This window comes from Equus asinus, chromosome 4 (genome assembly GCF_041296235.1).
Source record: "Equus asinus isolate D_3611 breed Donkey chromosome 4, EquAss-T2T_v2, whole genome shotgun sequence".
Classification (NCBI taxonomy): domain Eukaryota; kingdom Metazoa; phylum Chordata; class Mammalia; order Perissodactyla; family Equidae; genus Equus; species Equus asinus.
In genome coordinates this window covers 77,106,708-77,128,557 of record NC_091793.1, presented here as the reverse complement: position 1 = coordinate 77,128,557, position 21,850 = coordinate 77,106,708, and the positions used below count along the sequence as shown (strand labels likewise).

General features: G+C 40.9%; 1 protein-coding gene across 10 annotated transcripts in view; it reads left to right on the top strand.

Annotated features, from left to right (window-relative positions):
- NCKAP5 (NCK associated protein 5) overlaps window positions 1-21,850 on the top strand; it is a 916,285-nt gene that overhangs the window by 702,168 nt on the left and 192,267 nt on the right. For all 10 annotated transcript variants that reach the window (XM_070507565.1, XM_044769045.2, XM_044769048.2 and 7 more), the window contains one exon: window positions 18,115-18,183. In XM_070507565.1, the coding sequence (XP_070363666.1) occupies window positions 18,115-18,183 (69 nt within the window). The remainder of the gene's footprint in view (window positions 1-18,114; window positions 18,184-21,850) is intronic.

Genomic DNA, 21,850 nt, shown 5'->3' with positions numbered 1-21,850 from the left:
TGCAAGTATAGATGTGATGTCATTGATGCATATGTAGCAACATATGAATGTATGTAGATATATGCACATATATATGCACATATATCTACAAGTAGGGGTACTATCTAGGGTTTCAGGCATCCACTGAGGGTCTTGGACCATATCCCCCATGGATAAAGGGGGATGACTGTGTGCACATATATATACACATCCCTCCCAGAGGAGATTTGGCAAAGTCAAAACTTTGGGGTCAAAACTGAGTGAGGGGGATGTACTGGTGTATACTGGGTAGAGGCCAGGGATGCTGCTTAACGTCCTACAATGCACAGGACGGCCCCTCAAAACAAGGAATTACCTGATTCAAAATGTCGCTAGTGCTGAGGTGGAGAAACCCTAGTTCGTATGTATGTATGTATGGGGGGGGCGGTGTTTGTGTGTGCACATGTGTGTGTTTTGTTTTTTTCAGTTTTCATCTTTTTGTTTTATTCAGTTTGTTCCGAGGGCAATATCAATAGTAATAGGGCTCACAGACATTATCTTGATTGGCTCCTGAGCCTGATCAGTAAAACCTACAAAACAGAAAATATTACGCAAGTTGCAAAGGTACTCCTGGAGTTCACTGACATGATAGCAAGTGGAAATAATACAAATGCAACAGGTGTTGACATTTAGAACAGTACTTGGAAACTACTCATTTCTAGACAATTCTGGCACCCTGTTGCAAGCCCTTCATATATGCCTGCTGAGTTTATTTGACGTTAAATAGGACTCTATTTACAAAACTCTTCCTAGAAGTTACTCTTGCTGCACTTGAGTGGGTCCTGTTACAATGGCACTGGCATATGCTGTATGCACACACACACACAAGTAAACATACACACAGATAAACATACATAGATAAACTACACACATACTCTCTCATTAGATAGAAGAGTTTTTTTGTATATCATTTGTTCTAGCCAGATCAACAAGACATTGTTTTCCTAGCCATCTGTTGAGACGTGGAAATAAGCTTTGCTGTGCAGAGACCGACATTTTATCGATGTTTGTCTTAATGAGACTTCATTCTGACTTGGTTACCCTCCTCTTAGCTCAGCAGATTGCATCAAAGTCTGGTTTAGTGAAATGAGGCCAGCCAGGCTCTGTGAGTTGTAGCAGAAGTTGGCTGACCCTTTCATGGACTCAAAGAAGGAAACGAGTGAGGACCATATATGTTCAGAATTTTGTAAAAGGGATTGTTGTACTGTGACACAAGTTAAAGTATGATCCTCTTCATCATCTCTTAAGAATCTATGATTTTGTGGTTATTTATCTTTGGATAATTACTATATAAATTCAAAAACTCTGGGATTTTATAGCTGGAAAAGACTTTGGAGATGACTTAGTCTAGTAGGATTATGAGAGCCAAGAGAGGTTAAATGACTTGATCAGTGTCACACAGTAAGTACATGCCGGAGCTTGAAACCATGTGCTTCTGGCTGTTTTATCTGCCGCATCATGCTGCTGGTGGTTTTAAAAAGCCAGGTCTCTTGATACCACACGATGCTTATACTTGAAATATCTCTATAAGACGTCATCTAGGTATAAAATATCTCCTTATTACCATCACTGGATAAGTACACAATGTGCACAATGATTCAATATGATCTGGTAAAATGATGTGTAATTCAAACAGAAAAATCTTTTAATAAAATTGGTGGCTGCCAGCTTCCCAACCTACGTGTCTGTTATTGTACCTGAGCTGAGCTGTAAAAGCTGGGGTGTTTACTCTTCTTTCATCCAGCCCTCAAAAAGGAATTACATTTCAGTTCTCCTCATCCCTTATCACCTGAGTCCCAACTGCTTAAAAATATCTGCCAACTTTAACCTACTCACCCCATAAAGCAATCCAGGAAATTTTAAAAGCTAAAATGAGAAGAATTAGGGTGGTATGTAAATGTTTTAGCTCTCCTCTTTCTCCGCGAGTTTCAAAGCAAATCCTGCTGCTTGCCAATTCTCTAAAGAGGAGTGGAAAATCATCTACTCCCTTTTAGCTCTTGGGCTTGCAAACAGGGAATGTGGTTTCTAGAAGGGATTCAGTTTAGCATAATTTCATTATAGCAAAACAATTGGGAGCTCAAGATATTAAGAAGTTTACTGTAGTAGTGTAGCGTACTTCTGATTGTGTTAGAGCTGTGTAACCTGAAGAAAGCTACTAAATCTCTCTGAGCCTCAGGTTGCTCATCTGTAAAATGGGGATAACACTCTAGAGAGACTGTTGAGGAGTTAAAGTATATTAAGTGCTGAGCACAGAGCCTGGCACCTCAATACTTGTAACCATCAATACTTGGTAACTCTCACTGTCATTGTCATCATCATTTTCCATAGCTCCCTTGCTCTTCTCTGTCACAGCTACAGCAATGACTCTAGCCCTGGCTTCTGTCTTAAACTAGACCCACATTTCCAACTCCTGGATAGATCTCTTCCAGATGTTTCTCTCATGTCTCACACATACAAAACTGAACTATTTATTTATTCAAAACTGATTAGTTTGAAAACTGCCACAAATTTGAGGATAACTCCTTTCTCATAGCCAGATCTTATTTAGACTTTTTTTAACCCTCCTGAGGAAATTTGGGGACACAAATGATAGAAATAGATCAAGGGGTTTCACATGTCCTGATAGTTTCAGCTAAAGGTGATGACCAAACTAAATTATACTTAGACACTCATTGCCTCTGTTACCCTGCATCCTTGCAGAAAGGCTGAAAGCTTCGAGTGTTCGAGTGCCCCTGAGCTGCGGTTGCCCACTCGCGTTGGGGAGCAGGGCTGAAGGGCGCTTTCCGTTGACTCTCTTCTGTCCATCTGCTCCACCAACTGGAAGGGCAGCTGTCCTCAGTGGAAAGGCCAGAGGTTATGCTTGATAATTAAATTTAATCACAGTCTCCCTAAAGCTTAATACCATTTTCCTTGCTAGCTCTTAAGCAAAGGAACAATATTCTTCCCTAAAGATAATAGAGTGAGCCATCAGCATTGCTTAACAAAAGGATTTCCTGAGAACATGCAAACAATGGAAAGAAACAGGAGAGGGGTCAGTGTGACTACTGGCATACCTTGTTTAAGAACAAGAGTTGTACATTGGTTGTGATTTAGTCATCTCTGTAGGAAAGGCAAAAAATCATTACATGGCAAAGCAATAGACTTTTTTCTAAAAATCTCCCATAACACTGTTTATCTCACTTTGCTCTCCATTTCTATTAAAGACCTTATCACCCTCTCAGAGACCTGGAATATAAACCTTCATGGTGTCTCCGGTTCTCAGCTCTCTTTCTCATCTAGGAACTGATTGGGAGCTGATAAATCTGTCCTGAATTCCCTCAAGGCCACCATTTTATTTCAGGGGTAGGTCCCCCTTGACAAGATCCCTGCGGTCTTATGTGTTTTCATCTCCCCATCTTCCCCTTCAGTCGCTCCTTATCACGTTTGGTCATGTCCCTTCACCACAGCATCTGGCTCCTTCCATCTCTCTGTCCTTATCCCTAACTAGTGTCACCCCCTCTTCTGTTGTCACCCAATAACCCTGTTAGAGTGGAAATGAGCTGCCCCAGTACACAGAGGCCCATCCAGAACTCCCTTGCCTGCAAGCCCTGCCTCGTGCTCTATTACTTCTGTGTGTGAAATATGTTTACAGAAAAGTGCATAAAATGTGTATTTACAGTTACAAAATTATAGAGCAACAAATTGAGTGACTGTCACTAGGTCAACAGATGAAATACCACCAGTAGCCTAGAATGACCCCGATAGGTTCCTCACAGCTTCCTTTCTCCCCACTAGAAGTGATAATTAATCTGACTTTTGTAATAATCATTTCCTTGCTTTTTGAAAAAAAGAGGCTTACTTCCTATGTCTGTCTCCCTAAACAACATAATTCAATATTTCCAGTTTTTGAACTTTGTAACATGGAATCATGTTGCGATATTATATGTGTGTGTGCACGCACACATCATGTATATTTTTAAATATATGTTCTGCTTCTCTTACTCAGTGCTATCATTGCCTTATTTATCCATGTTATACATATAGCTCTATTCCATTGTTTTTTTATTTACATATAGTATTCCATTATGTAAATTGACTACAAGTTGCTCGTTGTACTGTTAATCTTCATTTGGGTTATTTCCATCTGGGGACTGGTCAGAACAAAGCTGCTATGAACCATGTGTACAGGCATCCTGGTATACCTGTTCACAGGAGTCTATAGTGGATGTACCTAGAAATGGCATTGCTGGGCCAGAAGGTATGCGTATCTTCTCCTTCAGTAGGTTAAGCCAAACTGCTCTAAAATGAGTGTCCTACTTTACACTACCAGCAGTGGCATATGAGAGCTCCTGTTGGTGCACATGCTCAGCAATGCTTACCACAGAAAATTGTTCCATTTGCCGATCTGGTGCATGTGTCATGGTATATCTTTGTAGTTTTAACTTACATTTTTAAGTGACTTACCCTATTGGTAAAATGATTCCTGGAACACAAATGTCTGTACTTATTTCTCCCCCTCCCCCCGGTTTGCGTTTCCTGTTTATTCCTGTATAGTCCAGAGGTCAGAGATTCCTATTTCTGAATGGATTCCCAGTCAGTTCCCCCACCTGAACTGGCTACTTCCTGGTGGAGTGGGAGCAAACACTTGGACTCTTAGACATTTGTTAGACTATATTTTATGTTGTGTTTTTCAAAACACTTAAGGAATGACGACTGTGTATACAAAGAATATATCCCTGTAACATAAAAGCGACAGACTCTCTTTTAGTTTCTTTGTCTATAAAATGGAGCTAATGCTATCTACCCCCATACGGCCTAGGTGTCTTCAATTAAATGAGGTAATAAGGTCAAGGTATTAACTAATATTATGTTCCATGAATCAATTAAGATTTGTATAGTTCAACTTCTCAAATGACCGATGGTTAATATCACAAATATTCTGTACTCAACAAAGTGATCAGATCCCTTTACATTTCTCAGTTCTGTGAAATTTCTCTGCAACTCTTCCGCAACTGTAAAATTCACTGTCGTCCCCTATTGCTTGAAAGTCATAGATTTTGTATTTCTGAAAGCACACTGGAGGGGGTAAATATATTTAATGTTTGTTTTCGCTAAGAATTTTAGAGTACCTGAATTTTTGGCTCTGCCATGATTGGAAAATACTTGTTACATCTTGAGGTCAAATATGCAATTTTTTAAATTGCTGAGGTTTTCAATTTTAATAGGAGTTATTTGACAGTACTATTAAGTGTTTGGAATAATGGAATGTTTGTACTGGTCTTTAAGAACACACACTTGTGAGACACACAGAGCTTCACTTCTCTGAATTGACACAAGTCTGACTCCTGAGCCCAGTCTATTGCAGGCAGAATAGATCAATTTTCCTCTTCCAGCTGGGGAGGAGAGGAATAAAGTCATGGGTTAAGAGTTGAAGGGGTGTGATGATCAGGTTCATGCAGTTTAGCAAATGCAGAGACAAAGGAAGCAACCTCATTAATGAGGGAGTAGGTGTGTCTACTGATAGTTTTGGTGCTTTATCCTTGAGTTTCCAAAGCCAAATTGTGTAAACGGACGTTAGGAAGAGAGCAGAGCTGAGAACAGCATCTGAGCTGAGGCCTGATGATCACCAGTGGGTCAAATAGATTCCTGGATGAAACCCCAAGCAGAACACAATCAGCAAACCCTTTGTATTAGCAGATATAAATGGGCATCTACACCATTTGAGAGTTATTCTCAAGCTCTATGACGGGATAAGAGCAATGGTATGCAGAAAAGCCAGCTCATACCAGCTTTCGAGTGCCAGTTGTTACTGTTTCAAGAATTTTGTGAACCTCTAGTTCAACACAGCAATTATTATTAGCTAAATTTTGTGAACTTACGTTTAATTAAAGACAAAGGTAACGCACACTCAAAACTCATCACTTCCTAATTATTTTCCAGCATTTTACTATTATCTAAGCTCTATATCCTGTATGATGGGAATACCATATGATGGTTGTGCTCCTGTGAGTCTCCTCCCAACTCTGTTTGGGAGCTCGAAATCAGTCACGGTGGGAATACTTACACCATGGGTATTGGAGAAGACCACGAAGCAGGGCTCTTCTCTCCCAAAGAGTCACTTGTCCAACATTTGCCAGCACCTTCTAGAGACGAGTTTGTTGTTCTGCTGAGGTGAGAATGTGATCCCACTGCTGGGAGGCTGGTGTGTGCAGCTCTTGTTTTAGGTCCACATGCCACTGACTGCCCTGTGTCTACCCTGTGGCTTTGTTCTTTTCACTCCACGTCAGTCGGAAGGGTTTACTTGGACTTTTCTGTTATTGTTTATAGCACTTGGGTGGAGGGGGGGAATGGGATCAGCTGAGGTGATTTGCTAAAATGTCACACCTATGGCTTTTGCAAGTGTCAAGGTTTTGCAAAGTAAGTTTGAGTAGAATCAGGATACAGCATCTTGGAAGCATAAAACAGGAATGTTCGTCTCCCTAAACCAAATAATATTTCTTTTTTTGATCCTAGTTGCAGTCTACATCCCTGGGATGCAAGAACTGTGTGTAGAAAGGGTCACAATTACAGACAGTCTGGGTCCCTTCCACGTTCCAGGCACAGTGTAGGGTGTGGGAAAACAGTGGTGCCACCTTCAAAGAGCAGGGGACAGGGGGACAGTAACCCACCCAGCCCTGCAACGTTCAGGTGCTGTAACCGAGGGGTGGCAGGGGCTGCGAGGTGTAAGGTAGGCACCTGGCTCCACGCCATCCACAAATCAGACAGGTGACTATTTCATGTGTGCAGTTTGGGAAGAGCTGTGAGGAGCACCTTGTTCTTTTCAGCTACCCTGAGACACGGTGGAGATGATCCCCATCAAGTTCTAGGCCTTTCAAGAAAGCCGAGGAGGCGATCACTGAGGGTATGAATTCAAGGTGAAATGCGATGCCCCGTGGCAGACCATCCTACACCCCTGCAAACTTGCTCACTTTCTAACTCCTAAAATGCTACAATTAAAGATTCACTCCTTAATCCTCTCTTAAAAATGCAAATCCTCTCAGTGCTTTATTTATCAGCTTTGAATCTTAATGCGAATGAGGTTGTGAGTCTCTCTGAGAGCAGGGCTTTCTATCCGGAGAGGGCAGTTGATAAATGAACACCTGGAAGTGGGAATAAGGAGATGAGAGAGAAATGAGGGGGAAGGAAAGAAAAGGGGGAGTGCAGATCAAAGGAGCTAGAGCCTGAGGCTGATCCATATGTGAGGTTGTTTAAAATACCCAGTATGGAGGGCCCAGGTTACACTTCTCTTGGCAAAATCTCCACCCACCCGAGTCAACAGGATAACTTCTATCCTGGCTCACTCCACCTCCCTCTGCTAAACCTGGAGAGCTGCCCAGGTTTCAGATGGGAGTTGTTTCACAAAGGACAGAAGGAAACTGACATTGACTGAATCCCACAACAGGCTGAGCTGAGGGTTAGATATATCTTACATTCATCTTTTCATTCTACCCCAAAAGAGTGACGGGTACTTATTATCACTCCCATTTACCAAAGCGGAGACAGCCTCAAAGAGTCAAGTGACTTGCCTGAGGTAATGTTAGGCGCGAGGCAGTGCCGAGATCCAAATAAACGCTTGCTTGACTTCAAAGGCCAGGTCTCTTTCTACTATAAAAAATAAAAATAAAAAGGAAATTTAAAAAGCACACTGTGGCCTCCTGTTAGAATCTCATGTTTTCCTCCTAGGATGCTATATTCCTCTTACCTCTCCTACAGCCTAGCAACTCCAAACACGGATTTCTTTCCTGTATATCCCCATAGGCAAGAATATTATCGAGCTTTCCTTTCTGTTTGTATTATGCTTTCGCATTACCTTTTATTATTTTCCAGATATAAGGCAAAATTAAATAGTATTTTTCCAAACCACACATATTTTCCCCGTTCTACACACATACACACACACACACACACACACACACACACACACAGATACATCCTCTTGGGGACTGTTTCCCCCCAGTGAGAATTACCAGTGTAGTAGGAGAGAAGCAGACTCAGACAGAATAACAGAAAGCAAAGTATAAAATTGTACGGTGTTTTTACCTGTCTGAAGTGAAAATCTTAAGGCAGGGGCTCTACTGGAAATATGCAGATGGAGCGTTGTGGAAGCGGAGAGAGGAGGCACCTATTCCTCCTCAAGAGATTCCTGAAGGCTTTCTGGTAGAGCTGACAAACATGGAACCACCCCCACTTCCAGAGAAGGAGTAATAAACTCCTGAGCAGTTCGAAGGAGGTGGTAGCCAGGGGGTGACGACTGCCTTCATTGTGAAGCTGACCCATCTGAGACACTGGTTCTCAAAGTGTGGTCCCCAGAAAAGCAGCATCAGCATCACCTGGGAACTTGTTAAGATGTACATTCTCAGGCTCTGCGCTAAATACACTGAATCTAGACACTGGCTTTGGTGCCCAACAATGTGCGATCTAACTAGCACGCCAAGTAATCCTGACACATACTCAAGTTTGCAAACCATGGCCTAAAGCCTCATCCAAGGATTTAAATTCTGGAAGTACACAGAGGTTTCACTGTGAAGTGTTTTCTGTTCAACTCTTCATAAATGAACCTGGAGACAGGCCCTGCATAACATGTTCTCATTGTTTGGGATCCTGGACTCCGGGAGACAGGGCTGCCATTGTATTTTAATTTATGTCCCCATTGCCTTGTGCTGGGCCTGGACTTAGTGGGCATTGGTAAGCATTGTTGAGTGCAAGGGCAAGGACATGTTGACTGTGTCTGAACATGTATGGGCATGCATGTGCCCATGTTTATTACCGTGGTAGGCGAGCAGAGCTTATAATCATTTCCTGAAATTTTACAGGATGACAAAATTTGCCTCCAAGATGCACAGCAACCCTAGACATTGCCCAGGTATGCAGAGTGTAGCTCTTAAATACAGTCAGTGGGAAATACCCTTTAGCCAACTGCCCCCAACTTGGCCACTACAGTGACCAGACATGATAAAATGATCCAGAGACCCCTGTAAGTTTTAATTGAGAATGATAAAGGGAAAAAGATTCAATATCCAGGTCCAGTTCTTGGGTCGTTTGTACTCAGGCTTTCTACCATTCTACTAGGTTAAAATGTGCATGCTTGGCTTGGATGGCATATTTGATGGCACACGGCACCTCCCGTGGTACTTTCACCTCACAATGTTTTTAGACAGCTTTCAAAATAGAAGAGACTACAATGTAGTTAGGGATATTTGGGGGATCTCTGTGTTTTTCTTGGAAGGCTGAATCTGAAATTCCTTAGCCCACAGACTGAAGTTGATAGGATGGCACTGTGCTCAGCAAATGTGTTATTTAACTAGAGTGCTGTACGACTGCGATTCAGGCTGGCAATCATAAAGAAGCATACTTTGCCACCTTTGGGGTCAGACTATAATTTTAGAGAAATACTTTTTTCCTGACCTTATTCTGACCTGTCTGCCTTTGCTGAATTGAAGGGTTTTCAGCAAGCTGGGAAGATATCATTCAGAAAAAGACCAGCTATTGCAACAGGGAAAGCCACAGGATGCAACCTTTTTAATTACTGTGAATTGGACTTTTTCTTTTCTTTCTCTCTTTTCTCTCTTCAGAAGATGTCCTCCTCTTTCTGCCTTCTTCTTTCCTCCACGCCCTTCTACCCCTGCTCAACTTCTACCACTTTCATTTGCACACTATTGGTTTGTTCTTTTGCATCATTGTTGAACCCAAGATTTCCTCTGCAATGAGTATTGGCTGGTGTCTGAAATGAATCACTTATATGATAATTTGACAGTGTCTACACTCAGGATTCTAGCATGGTTGGATAATTTATTTCTGATAACTAATACAAGTCAAATGTCATTTCCTTGGTATTTTATTCAAAGCTAGACTATTATTTTCATCCATTCCAATGAGGACTTTTGTTATTTTGAATGCCTATTGAGTAGGCTTAGTCAAAGATCAAAATCACCTCCTCAAGGAATATCATTTGTACCTCATCCAAAGTTACTTGGGTTTTCTTTTTTTTCTTTTTTGTGATGCTCTGATCCTATTGCATTATAGCTTTCAAGGTGAGAAATTAGTTTCCTCTGCTAGGCTATTTTCTTCTTTGTGGTAGCCCCAATATTTTGTATATCTTTATATACCCCTTAGCATAGCTCTTGGAGGATAGTAAGAGATCAGTAATTTGATGCAGTCTTGGAAGAATTGATGTTCTAGCTCATGTAAATAATGTCTATTCTAGTTATCCATTGCTGTGTAACCAACTACCCCAAAACTGAGGCTTGAACAGCCATTTTATTTTTCTCACAATTTTGTGGGTCAGAAATTTGGGAAGGACACTGCTGGGTGGTTCGTCTTCAAGCCATGCGGTGTCAGCTGGAGCTAGAATATCCGTTTTCAAGACAACATCTTCACTCACATATCTGGCATCTCAGTGCTCCTTGGCCTACCCCTCTCCACAAAGCATCTCATCCTTCAGGGACTCTCCACAGGACCTGGGCTTTATGCCACCAAGATAGCAGCCTTTTTATATGGCAGCTCAAGGCCCAAAGATCTAGTGTCTAAGAGGCCAAGGTAAAAGCTGTAAAAAAAGTTTTTACTTGTGCTGGCCTTCAAAGTCTCAGAAATGATACTTTAGTCACATTCTATTGGTCAGGCAAGTCAGTAAGGCCAACACAGATTCAAGGAGATAAGTCACAAAGCATTTGCAATCATCTTTAATCTGCCACTATGACAATACTAGTAATTAGTGCAATTATCATTTATAAGTGATGAGCAAAAACTAAATGTCCCATTCTGCTCAGTTCAGTGTAGAGAAGTAGAAACTTTAAATATTCTGCCAGTTGTCAAAATGTGTCAGGTGCTGTAAACTGTTTTTTTTGTTTGGAAACTTAGAAACCGTAAATCAGATTTGTATTGAAATATGCAAAGAGTAAAAATTGTTTATCACTTATTTAATTTGTCTTTAAGATATTATCAAAAAAGATACATCGGAATGTATCCACATGTTTGTGTATCACCACCACTGGGAGCATATAGGTAAAAGTTCTTATGTATGTATGGCCTTGCCTTATAATAGAGTTCAAACTAGTCAATGGAGGAGGAATAGTGGAATTTAAAACAATCACTATTTGATAACCAACACTGTAATAATTATTTTAGGCAAGACATTATTAATGGATGCTAAAATTAATGAACAAAAGTGTGGATGTTTGCACAATCTCAAAGACTTTGGATATTTACATAGTCTCAAAGTAACTTCCCACAGGATACAGGAGACTAAAGAGGAATGGTAATTAAATGCAGCTATGGAAACCTGGATTGGTCCTGGACTAGATAAAGACCTTAGAGGGATAATTGGTAAAATTTGAACAAAATTTGTAGAGTGAATTAGTTATTATATCAAAGTTGATTTCCTGAATGTGATAACTATATGGTGGTTGCATAAGAAAATGTAGTTTTTGGGAAATATACGTCACAGTATTAAGAGGTAAAGGGGTATCATGTCTGCATCTTACTCTCAAATGTTTTTTAGAAAAATTATCTCTAACTATACGTAGACATAAAGCAAATGATAAAGCAAGTGTGGTAAAAGGTAACCTTAGGGGCGTCGGAGTGAAAGGTATAGGAAAATTCTTTGTAATAGTTTCAAAACCTTTCTGTACGTCTGAAATTACTTTTTAAAATCTGAATATATGCCCCCATTTAAGTTTTTTAAGTTCTGATCTCAGCCAGACTACAAAAGGGAGTAGAATTTGGAAAGGCAGTGGGAAAAGGAAGCAGAGTCCATGCTAGAACAGCAGAACCAATGGTGCAGGCTTGGGACCGAGAACCCGACCTTCATGAGAGAAACAGGAGCTGGACCTGACTAGAGAGATGACGCACGCTGTCAAGCAGCAAACTTCTAAGTTTGCATGGATGAATGGGGACAGAGTATAAAAGGTGAAAAGCCTACAGGGGAGCTGTTATTTTATGCAGAGGGAGGTTATTTTGTGTAGAACTATTCTACTTTCGGTGTGTGGAAAAGGATGTTGTCTTAGTCCGTTCAGGCTGCTATACTAAGGTACCACAGACTCAGTGGCTTAAAAAACAATGGAAATTTATCTCTCTCGGTTCTGGAGGCTGGGAAGTCCAAGATCAAGGTGCCAGCATGGTTGAGTTCTGGTAAGGGCCCTCTTCCTGGTTCTTAGCCAGAGTCTTCTTACTCTTTCCTCATGTGGTGGAAGGGGACTAGCAAGATCTCAGAGCCTCTTTTACAAGGACAGTAGTCCCATTCTTGAGGGCTCAGCCTTCATGACCTAAGACCCTACCAGAGGCCCCATGTCCTAATACCATCACGTTAGGCATTAGGATTTCAACATATGAATTTGGGAGGACACAAACATTTAGACCATAGCAACTGTATTAAGCAAATTTATAGTATAGAAAGATTTTAAGCATAATAAGCACTTAGAGAATTCCTGTAGAACAGTGGTTTAGAAACATCCATCCATTCGATCATTTGTAAGCTCTGGCCTGCATTTCTGTTTATAGAGCAGGACCTCTGAGAAACATAGCTCCTTTTAAATATATATTAATTCAGACCCATTTCCCACAATAAACGAAAATTGTGTGGGTTTACTCTATGAAGCTCTTCAATTATTTTTTTTTTTTCTTGGTGAGGAAGCTTGGCCCTGAGCTAACATCTGTTGCCCATCTTCCTCTTTTCGCTTGAAGAAGATTACCACTGAGCTAAGATCTGTGCCAATCTTCCTCTATTTTGTATGGGGGATGCTGCCACAACGTGGCGTGATGAGCGGTGCGTAGGTCCACACCCAGGATTCGAACCTGCAAACCCCGGGCCACCAAAGTGAAGTGTGCGAACTCAATCACTATGCCACTGGGCCAGCCCCAGTGCTTCAATTTTATAAAGACATCTGGGGACATTAGAGATGAAATCAGAAACATATTTAGACCCCTGTAATTTGGAGTTGTGAGAGAACCACACCAAGCAGGAAATCTTCTAAATCAGGGACTAACCTAGCAAAAGTTTTTGATTGTTGTGGAAGACAAAGCTGAACACGAAGACCCACCACTACATTTACTTGAATGCTCTAATTACATCTTTGGGGTAGATTGATTTAATGACATATTTATAGTGGAAAAGACTTATGTCACCATTTCTGTAATTCTCAGTAGTGACACCTAGATTTTTTCTCTTTCCCTTTCCGCCTTATCCCTTCCTATCCCTGCTTTACAAATATTCACTGTTTCTTTAAGTCACATTTAATTAAGGGCTTTTTTTCTTTTGTTCCTGTTGTCTCATGGTGGTAGCAGGTTAATCCTGAATTTATAATAAATGCAAATGGATTAAAGAAAATCATGAGTTCAAGATTATTTTAACTTCCCTGGCATAATTGTTAGTATCTCCATTGTCCCCTGGGATATGTAGGATTACATCAAATAAGCTGGTCTCTGTAACTGAACACATTAACTGTAAATGTGACTATCATGTCTTCACCAGAACCCTTTAGGTATTTAATTTGCTTGTGTGTAATAGATTGTCAGAGCAGTAAACGTGAGACAAGTAATGTAAATGATGTAATGACGGTAATTATCGGAATGAATGGATTAGAGTGTTATTGCAATGTGATATTGTGGGAAGGAGTACGATATAGATAACCCATATAAATTCCCATTTTTAGCTTTATTTCCTTACACATTTTTTCTGAGACATTTAAAGTGAAAACAACATAAATGGGCATTCCCATTCTCTCCTTTATCTCTTCCCGTTATCCTTTGTCTGTTGCATTACTAAAACCAGCAGACCCCACAAGAAGCCAAATTTCTCCCAAGAAAACAATGACTTTACAGAATCAGAATTCTATCAGTGTCTCATGATTTATGGCATCCAAATATTTGAACTGGAAGTCACTTTGTAGATTGACTAGTTTATTCCCTTCGTTTATTGACTAAAGAACTGAAAACCCAGCAAGGTTAAATGACTTGCTAAAAGTTATGCAACCTGGTATTGCTGAGTGAACTGCAACAGGATGGAACTGGAGCCTGGAACCAGCCCTCCCACCTCGGGGGAGGAACTGAGGAACTGAGAGTTTACACCAGCTGCAGGTACTGGAAAGGGTCTTTGTGACAGGCCAGAGCAATCCCTGAAGGAAACAGCAACAAGTCAGGAAAGACTTTCAGTTTAGTTTGAGTGGGGACTGGAGAAGAAACAGTCTAAGGATTGTTAATCTTTAAGTATTGGATAATACTTAAAAAGTCCAAACAGCTGTTTAGCATGAGAGTAGAAGGATTGGGCTATGTGGCAGATGTCTGTCCATGATGAGAATGGAAAAAACACAGCAGGATCCCACTGAGGGACAGGTGTGTTAAGGCGGTGGTTAAAACAGGGATTTGGGCCCAGAGGAACGAGGTCAAAGCCAAGTATTAGAATTGACACCTGAAGAAGAAACAGGAGTTTGAATCCTGGGTGGAGCTCTGACTAGGTTGAGATGATCTGACAGTGGTGAGAACACTTCCAAACAGACTTTCCACCCAGCAGTTTCCCTCAACTTTTGTGCTCCGTCCTGATTCAATCACTTCAGTCGAGTTTCACTGTTGATTAAAGTAACGAACAGCCTAAGTCGGAAACTATTCATACATCCGCCAAAGAAAACAAGGAAATCATCAGAAGCGGAAATAAAACCACACGTAATCCGTGCCTTCTGCATTACCAGAAAACACAGCACTAGAACTTCAAATTGCTGTGAGTAGGAAAACAAACAGCAAATACCCACAGAACTCCGCTGCAAGCCTGGGTGTCCCAGGGGAGGGTGGGAGCAGAGCGTGGGAGGAAAGCACTCCCAGAGTGAGAAGATCCCACACCACATGCTCAATACTGACCCCAGGCCGAGACTGGTGTCCTCAGTTCTGGCTGTAGGGCAGGCCTTGAAAGTGGATGGCACTTGAGGTGGCTGCCGCAGAGAGGCAGTGTTTCTGGGGAGAAGGGGACAAGAGAAAAGGAAGGGTGCCATTCGGAGATGTGAATGTGAAGAGGAAAAAGAAGAGGGAAACTTTAAGATGCTATAGAAGTATAAGAGAACTATAAGACCAAACTTCCCCAGCCATCGTCCATTAAGGAGGCTCAACCAAAGATAAAGACCAAGATGGAAGAGTAGGACACGTGCAGGTGACATGATCTGATAAAGCAGAAAGAATGCAGCTAGAGAACTGGCAGGAAAAGGGAAGGGGGAGGAAGTTGCTTGTTGCATACGTAATAGGAGTGAGTCAAGGGACATGATTTAACTAGATGGTAAGGATAAAGTAAGACCAAAACAGAACAATCAACTCTATCAGAGAATCTGCAGGAGGTGGAAGGGAATGGGGCAGACAGGTAGGAGAGGGGGGTGACACCTCCCTGAGTGTACCCTTTAGTATAATTTTGACCTTGGGAATCATGTTAATGTTTTCCATATTCAAAAAATAAAATGAAACCAACAAGAAAAGGAGAAATTAAATTTGAATACTATCAGAAATAAATGAACTAAATTTCAAATGAATAGCATGACCACACTAAAGAGGAGGGAGGAACCAATCTAGTAACTTTTGAAAACGGTATTTTTACTATATACCTGCATTCTAAAGAAAAATCAAATTGTGAACTCTTCTTCTTGCTATATTTTGTAGGGTAACAATTTTGTATGCATTGTAGAATCAAAGATATAAGTAAATATAATGATATTGGCTGCCTGTGTTCTCACTGTAGACAAAGGAAGACACAAATATTAAAAGGGGAAGACAGGAAGAATTCTGTGGGGGTTGGGTGTGTGTGTGTGTGTGTGTGTGTGTGTGTGTGTGTGTGTAGTGAGGAGGGGGAAGAGGGAAGAGAAAGAGATCCTTCCACTGAAAGGGACTATCAGCAATGACTCCTCAGTAGCAATTGGCACATGTTAACCCCCAGATCTTAGCTTCCAAATATTATTCCCCAACTAAATGGGAGAGGATTCCTTGGAGAAATGGTCAATTTCAGAGACGGGGCAAAGAAAAAGCAAAATGAACCTGAAACAGTTCCCTAAGCCCAAAAAGGAAGAAAGTGTTTTAAAAATGATGAAAACATGTCAAAAAGACACAGCTTAAAGGACTTCACTTTCCAAAAGCTGGGGCAATTTGAGCATCAAAATAAATACTGACAATAATAATTTATAACAATTTCAATAATATAAGATACTGTTAGATAACGAAATTGGAAAAGCACTTCCTTGTGATAGAATGCAAACTCATAAATGTAGGTAGAATAATGGAGTGAGAAATCACCATTTGCAACCAAAGTAATCATTGATTCAGGCAAGATCCATCAATGGTTGCTAAAATAAGTAGATCAAAGTTTGATGAGGAATGGAATATTTTTATAGTCTCAAAATATCTCTCCACAATTTACTTATTAATTACAAAAGGAAAAATAGTAACTTTAGAGAGATTTGACAGACCTCACCTTAACCAAGTGATCAAAGTTAACACATCCAATAATGGGACACACAGACATAACGATTCTGTATGATGCACTGAGAAGCACCCAGCATCACTTTTGTGTTTTTCTTGCCAAGCGTGCAAGAGGAAACTTGAAAGAAATCCAAATTAAGAGACATTCCACAAAATGATTGGCTTTTACTCTTACAAAAAAAAGAAGAAAGAAAAATAAATCAACAGCGTGAAAGACAAAAGAACTGTTCCAAATTAAAGGATCTTGTATGAATAACAAATAGATGCAATGCATGATCCTGAATAGGACTCTGGACTGGAAAAATTTTGATATAATGACATTATTGGGACAATGGATGAAATTGGAATCAGGACTAAAGATTAGATTGTGGTATTGTATTAATGTTATATTTCCTGAATTTGACAACTGTGCTGTGGTCGTGTAAGACAATGTCTTTGTTATTAGGAAATACACACAGAAGTATTTAGGGATAAAGAGCATCATGTCTGCAACTTACTCTCAAGTTGTAGGGAAGAAATTGAAAGAGATAGGATGAGATAGCAAATGTGGGGCACAGTGTTAACAATTGATGAATCTGAGACAAGAGTATATCGGAGTTCTTTATGCTATTCTTGCAAATCATCTGTAAATTTGAAATTATTTCCAAATAAAAACTTAAAAAAAAACTTTATGGGAAGAAACTGGAGGAAAAGTGTTAATCTGTGTACGACCCAAAACTCATACTATACTTTGAAAGAACTGATTTTCAGCTTCATACCCCCACTTCCAAAGATCAGGGAGGGTTGTAGTGAAGGGGTCCGAATTTGCCTGGGGGAGTGGGGTCAGGGGGTCACTGTCGCAGCTGTGGGAGAGTTAACTTGCACAGTTCAGGATTCAGGTTGGAGCCACAGCAGCTCAAGTGGACCCAGGTCACCAGATGTGGAGGGCGGGTCTCACGCTACCATTTCATACTCCTTCTGAAACCTAACGTGTTTATATTGGTTGCTTTTTTCCCCTTATTATTCCACTAGTAACCTAGTAACTGTATTCAACCTAGTATTCTATAGTAACATATTTAACGTTCAGACACCCATATGGCTCTGAGGAGCAGAAAAATAGTAATTTTAAAAAGGTTGAGGGAGGAGCGAGGGGCTTTTTCAATTCTTAAATTTCTCATTATATTCTTATATTCAAAAGTCATTGATTAACAAGTTTAGTTTGCATTTGGAATTATACTTTCATGAATTTAACTGAGACTCTTTTCTATGGCCTAAACAAATATTGGGTTATGATACTGTGACAGGGCTTAATGAAGTGGATGAAGGCATTTCTTACATTTACATTTTCATAGAATGAAATAAACTTTGTAAACTTTTTTACAGAACACTCTCACATCAGGCCATGATTTGATTTTCTACCAGTTCAGAATATCAAGTTTTGCATTTCTTTAAATGGTAATGTATTTTTGTGAACAAGTTGATAAGACAGAAGTTGTCCCTGAGATATTTATAATAGTACTTGGAGCAAACTTGTCAAAGATTCTTCTAAAAGATTGTTTTGGATCCTGAGGAGATATATTTAGTAACTGTATTGAATAAGTTGTCACACAACACAACATTTCATTGATTTACTTGTATTATTTTTGTATCTTACTGCAGGCAGAGAACTCAGCATTGGCTTTGGAAAATGAAAATCAGCGGGAACAGTATGAGAGATGTCTTGATGAGGTAAGGGGAATGGAGGGGTTCTCTCTAAGAGGCTGTACTATTTAGGATTCCCTTAATCAGATCTCAGTATATGTCTGTTTCCAGCCTCCAGAGAACATTAGCATTTCTCCTCCAAAGGAAAGATGTAAACATGTGGACTTAGAGAAGGAGGGTCAGTCAATCCCCCTCCGTCTCCCCTTCCCTCCCTATTTCTGTGTACAGGCATCTGTAAAATCCCTTTTGGTTATTGTTTAATATTCTTGGGGCACAGTTGGGTGATGCTTCACTGTGTGATAAATTCCTTCTCTCCAGTAAGTGTGACTCCAGCCTGTGAATGAGAAGGGCTGGGATCGGCACGCTGCATCTCCAATTGGATGCCATTTCTGAAAAAGCAAATCCTTGATAGAGTGGGTGGGGATGATGTTCACAGCTGGCAGCCAGAGGGAAAAAATCAGTAGATTGAGAACAAGCCAAGAAGAGAAAGGGAAGTGAGGAAGAAAATTTGAACAGAATGGAGGAAGACAGGGCCACATGCACGAGTAAACTCAAGAAATATTATTTGATGATAATGAAGAGATGAAGGCGAAGATGGTGGATGTTTCAGAGATCCTGAGAGGCAAGGGGAAAATTGAAGTGTGTGCAGGGCCCTTGTTCCCCTCTCAGCCATTCACTCTCACTCTGTTGGGGGCTATACCATCGATCTGTACCATATCAACCAGGCGGGACTGGCCATTCACCTCACTGACAAGCTGTCATCTGGGACTTTGTTGGTGATTGGAGTTATTAATTTAATGGGATGATGTTTTTAGGCTTCTGCCCAATACCCTAAAACTTACACATATCCTTCTAGTAGATTCAGTTTGAGAATTGTTACGATATAGCTGACAGATTCTAAGCAGATAAGAAAAACTACATTTAATCCTGGTGTCATTACCGTACCAGTGGAAACTAGCAATATATCTTCAGTCTTTTTCTCTTCACTAACAATTGGGAAAACCTTTTCCAACACACTCCTCTTGCTCTTTCTTACCCCTTCCCTCTTCCTGACATCCCTCCCTGCCCTGTCCTCATAAGGTGATGAATTATACTACTAAGAACACAGCCTCAAATCCCAGTTATGACATCATCACCTCCGCCATATACCTCTCTCCTCCTTTCAAACTGGAAGTGGTCTCTGTCCTCAGAGTTCCAGTTGTGCTTGGTATTTTCCTACACCAGTGGTTCTTAAAATCTTATCCCTGGACCAGCAGCATCAGCTTCACCTGGGAACTTGTTAGAAATGCAAATTCTCGGGTCCTACCCCAAACGTACAGAATCAGAGACTCAGGTTGGGCCTGGCAGTGTGTGTGTCAACAAGACCTCCAGGTGAGGCTGATGCCCCCCGAAGTCTGAGAGCCACTGTCCTCATAAGACAGACCACTTTGTGTTACAATTACTTCTATGGGGTTGAAGAACCCTCAAAATGTCCCCAGAAAATTGTTTAATTATTTAATATTTTAACGGTTTACTATTTCCAGCCATATACATTAGTTACTCAAGCAAAATGGTGCTTGCATTTCTCTGCCCTTACAGGACCTAAAAAGATTCAAAATAATCTTTACAATGTCCAAAGTTAAAAGAATAACTCAAGTAAGTTGACATAAAGAGGGAATGGTGACTCAGAGTCTAGTGCGGCCAGTTCAGCACATCTGACCCCTGTTCCCAAGGCTCTTGGTCCAATCAAAGTTTAGGGCAAGAGAGACAAATAGATCCAAGGATATTTAAAGGAATGAATATCGCCCTTGGGTGACAGGTATTGATGAGCAAAGGTTCGCTTTAACTTCCTGCACAGAAATTTCTGATGAGACGTAATCTCTATTCAGAAGTCAAATTTATGTGAACCACACCACAGAAACTTCTCATTTGTCACAATTCTCCCACAAGTCCTCCCTTCCCATCAGTTAGAAAACTTACAGCATTTCTTTATGGAAACTCGTAGTCTGTTTTCCATGTGTTCCTTAGGCCCGCGTTCTGAAGATTTCATCAGAATGTGTTGGGCAAGACATGTTTTCACCCACAAAATCATTTCCTATAAAGCTTCCACTGAAGATAGAATTTTTAGAGGGAGAGTCCCTCTGTTCTTAATTGCACAAATGAACTGTTGCCAAAGAGGTGATTTGCAACCAACAACCACCTCTGAGCAGTGCAAATGTTTTGTATTCATGAATACTGGCCCCTGATTACACATGCCAGTTGTTTTGTAACTAATTGCATGCGAGTAGACAATCTATTTCCATGCATTGTAAGAGAACACTCTCAAAGGGGTAGTTGAATGTAGTAATAATGCCAACTGGAAATTCTTTTCAAGGCTTTTTATACTAATTAGACAAACTAACAAGGTAAGGCCTCATGTAAGTTATTTCCTTGCTAGTGGGTTTCATAAAACACACACAGGTGGATAAAATGTAAATTTAAAACGTGCTTCAGTCCCTTTTGCACTGATTGTTGTTTTCTGTAAATGAAGAACATATTGAGGATTTGGGGAAAAGACTCGGAGTCAGAAATTCCCTCTGTGTGTTCCAAAAAAAGAGTGTGTTTGTTCAGAAGGAAGCAGACCCACATCCATAGATACACATGCACGTGGGCTTACTAGGCATGCACATGCACACAAGAGTGCACACAGAGACTTCACCATCACCCCTGCTGTTACCTAGCTCCCCATCTCCTTACCTTGCAGTACAAAGGTAAAGCCAAGGCCCAAACTTGACTTTGCTTGGAGAATTGGAGGTTTTCATGTTTGAGTCTAGTTTCTTTGTCTGACTGTTTGACAGTTTGCTTGCCAGCAGAGAATTGCTGTTTATTCTCAATATTGCCTTGGCCACAGGTCCTTTAAGACTAATTTATTCCCATGTGGAGAAGTATAATGATATACAAAATAAGTAAAATAACATCTCCTCAAACTGCTGCCTGGCATTTAGATGGATTCAGTTGTCCTACAACTTTATTGAGTGTCAACTCAAGGTGGAAGCTGGAAGCTCAAGGTGCCCCCAGCTAGTGGGAGAAGGGAAGGGAATGGTTAATCACAGAAAATTGAGGTAAGGGAAACTCACAGAGGAAATGAGCTGCCCTGGGGCCCTGGAGAACATCCAGCACAGTCACCAAAGGGCAGAAGGAGTGGTGGGTGGGCAGGCGTTGAAAAGCAGGAGGAGCTGGATGGAGCAGGTGAAGTTTGAGATCTAGCAAGGCAAGTGGTTCTCACCCTTGCCTGCATGTTGGGCTTACCTGGGGAGCTTTAAAAAGACTGCTGGCTGAGCCCCACCTCAGAGATTCTGACCTGATTCTGGTCTAGAGTGGAGCCTGAGCATAAATTTTTTAAAGTACCGCAGGGGGTTATAATCTTCAGCCAAGATTAGGAACCACCACCCTTAGGTTCTCTGAATGCTCTGCTATAAAGAGTATCTTCAGGAAGCGTCCATAAGAGGATGAAAGCTCCCCCAAACTTGGATGCGATGCTGGAAGAGCAATGGACCTGTGTGGAAGTTTTGGGTTATTTCCAATTCCTCAGAAGTGTCTGAGTGAGCAAAACATAAACCCTATCCCAGTGTTTCTCAAGGTGTGATTCTGGCCCCTTCTGCATCAGAAAGACGCAGGGCAATTGCTAAAAATGCAGATTCTCAGACAGCCCTTCTCAAGCAGAATGAGAAGTGGG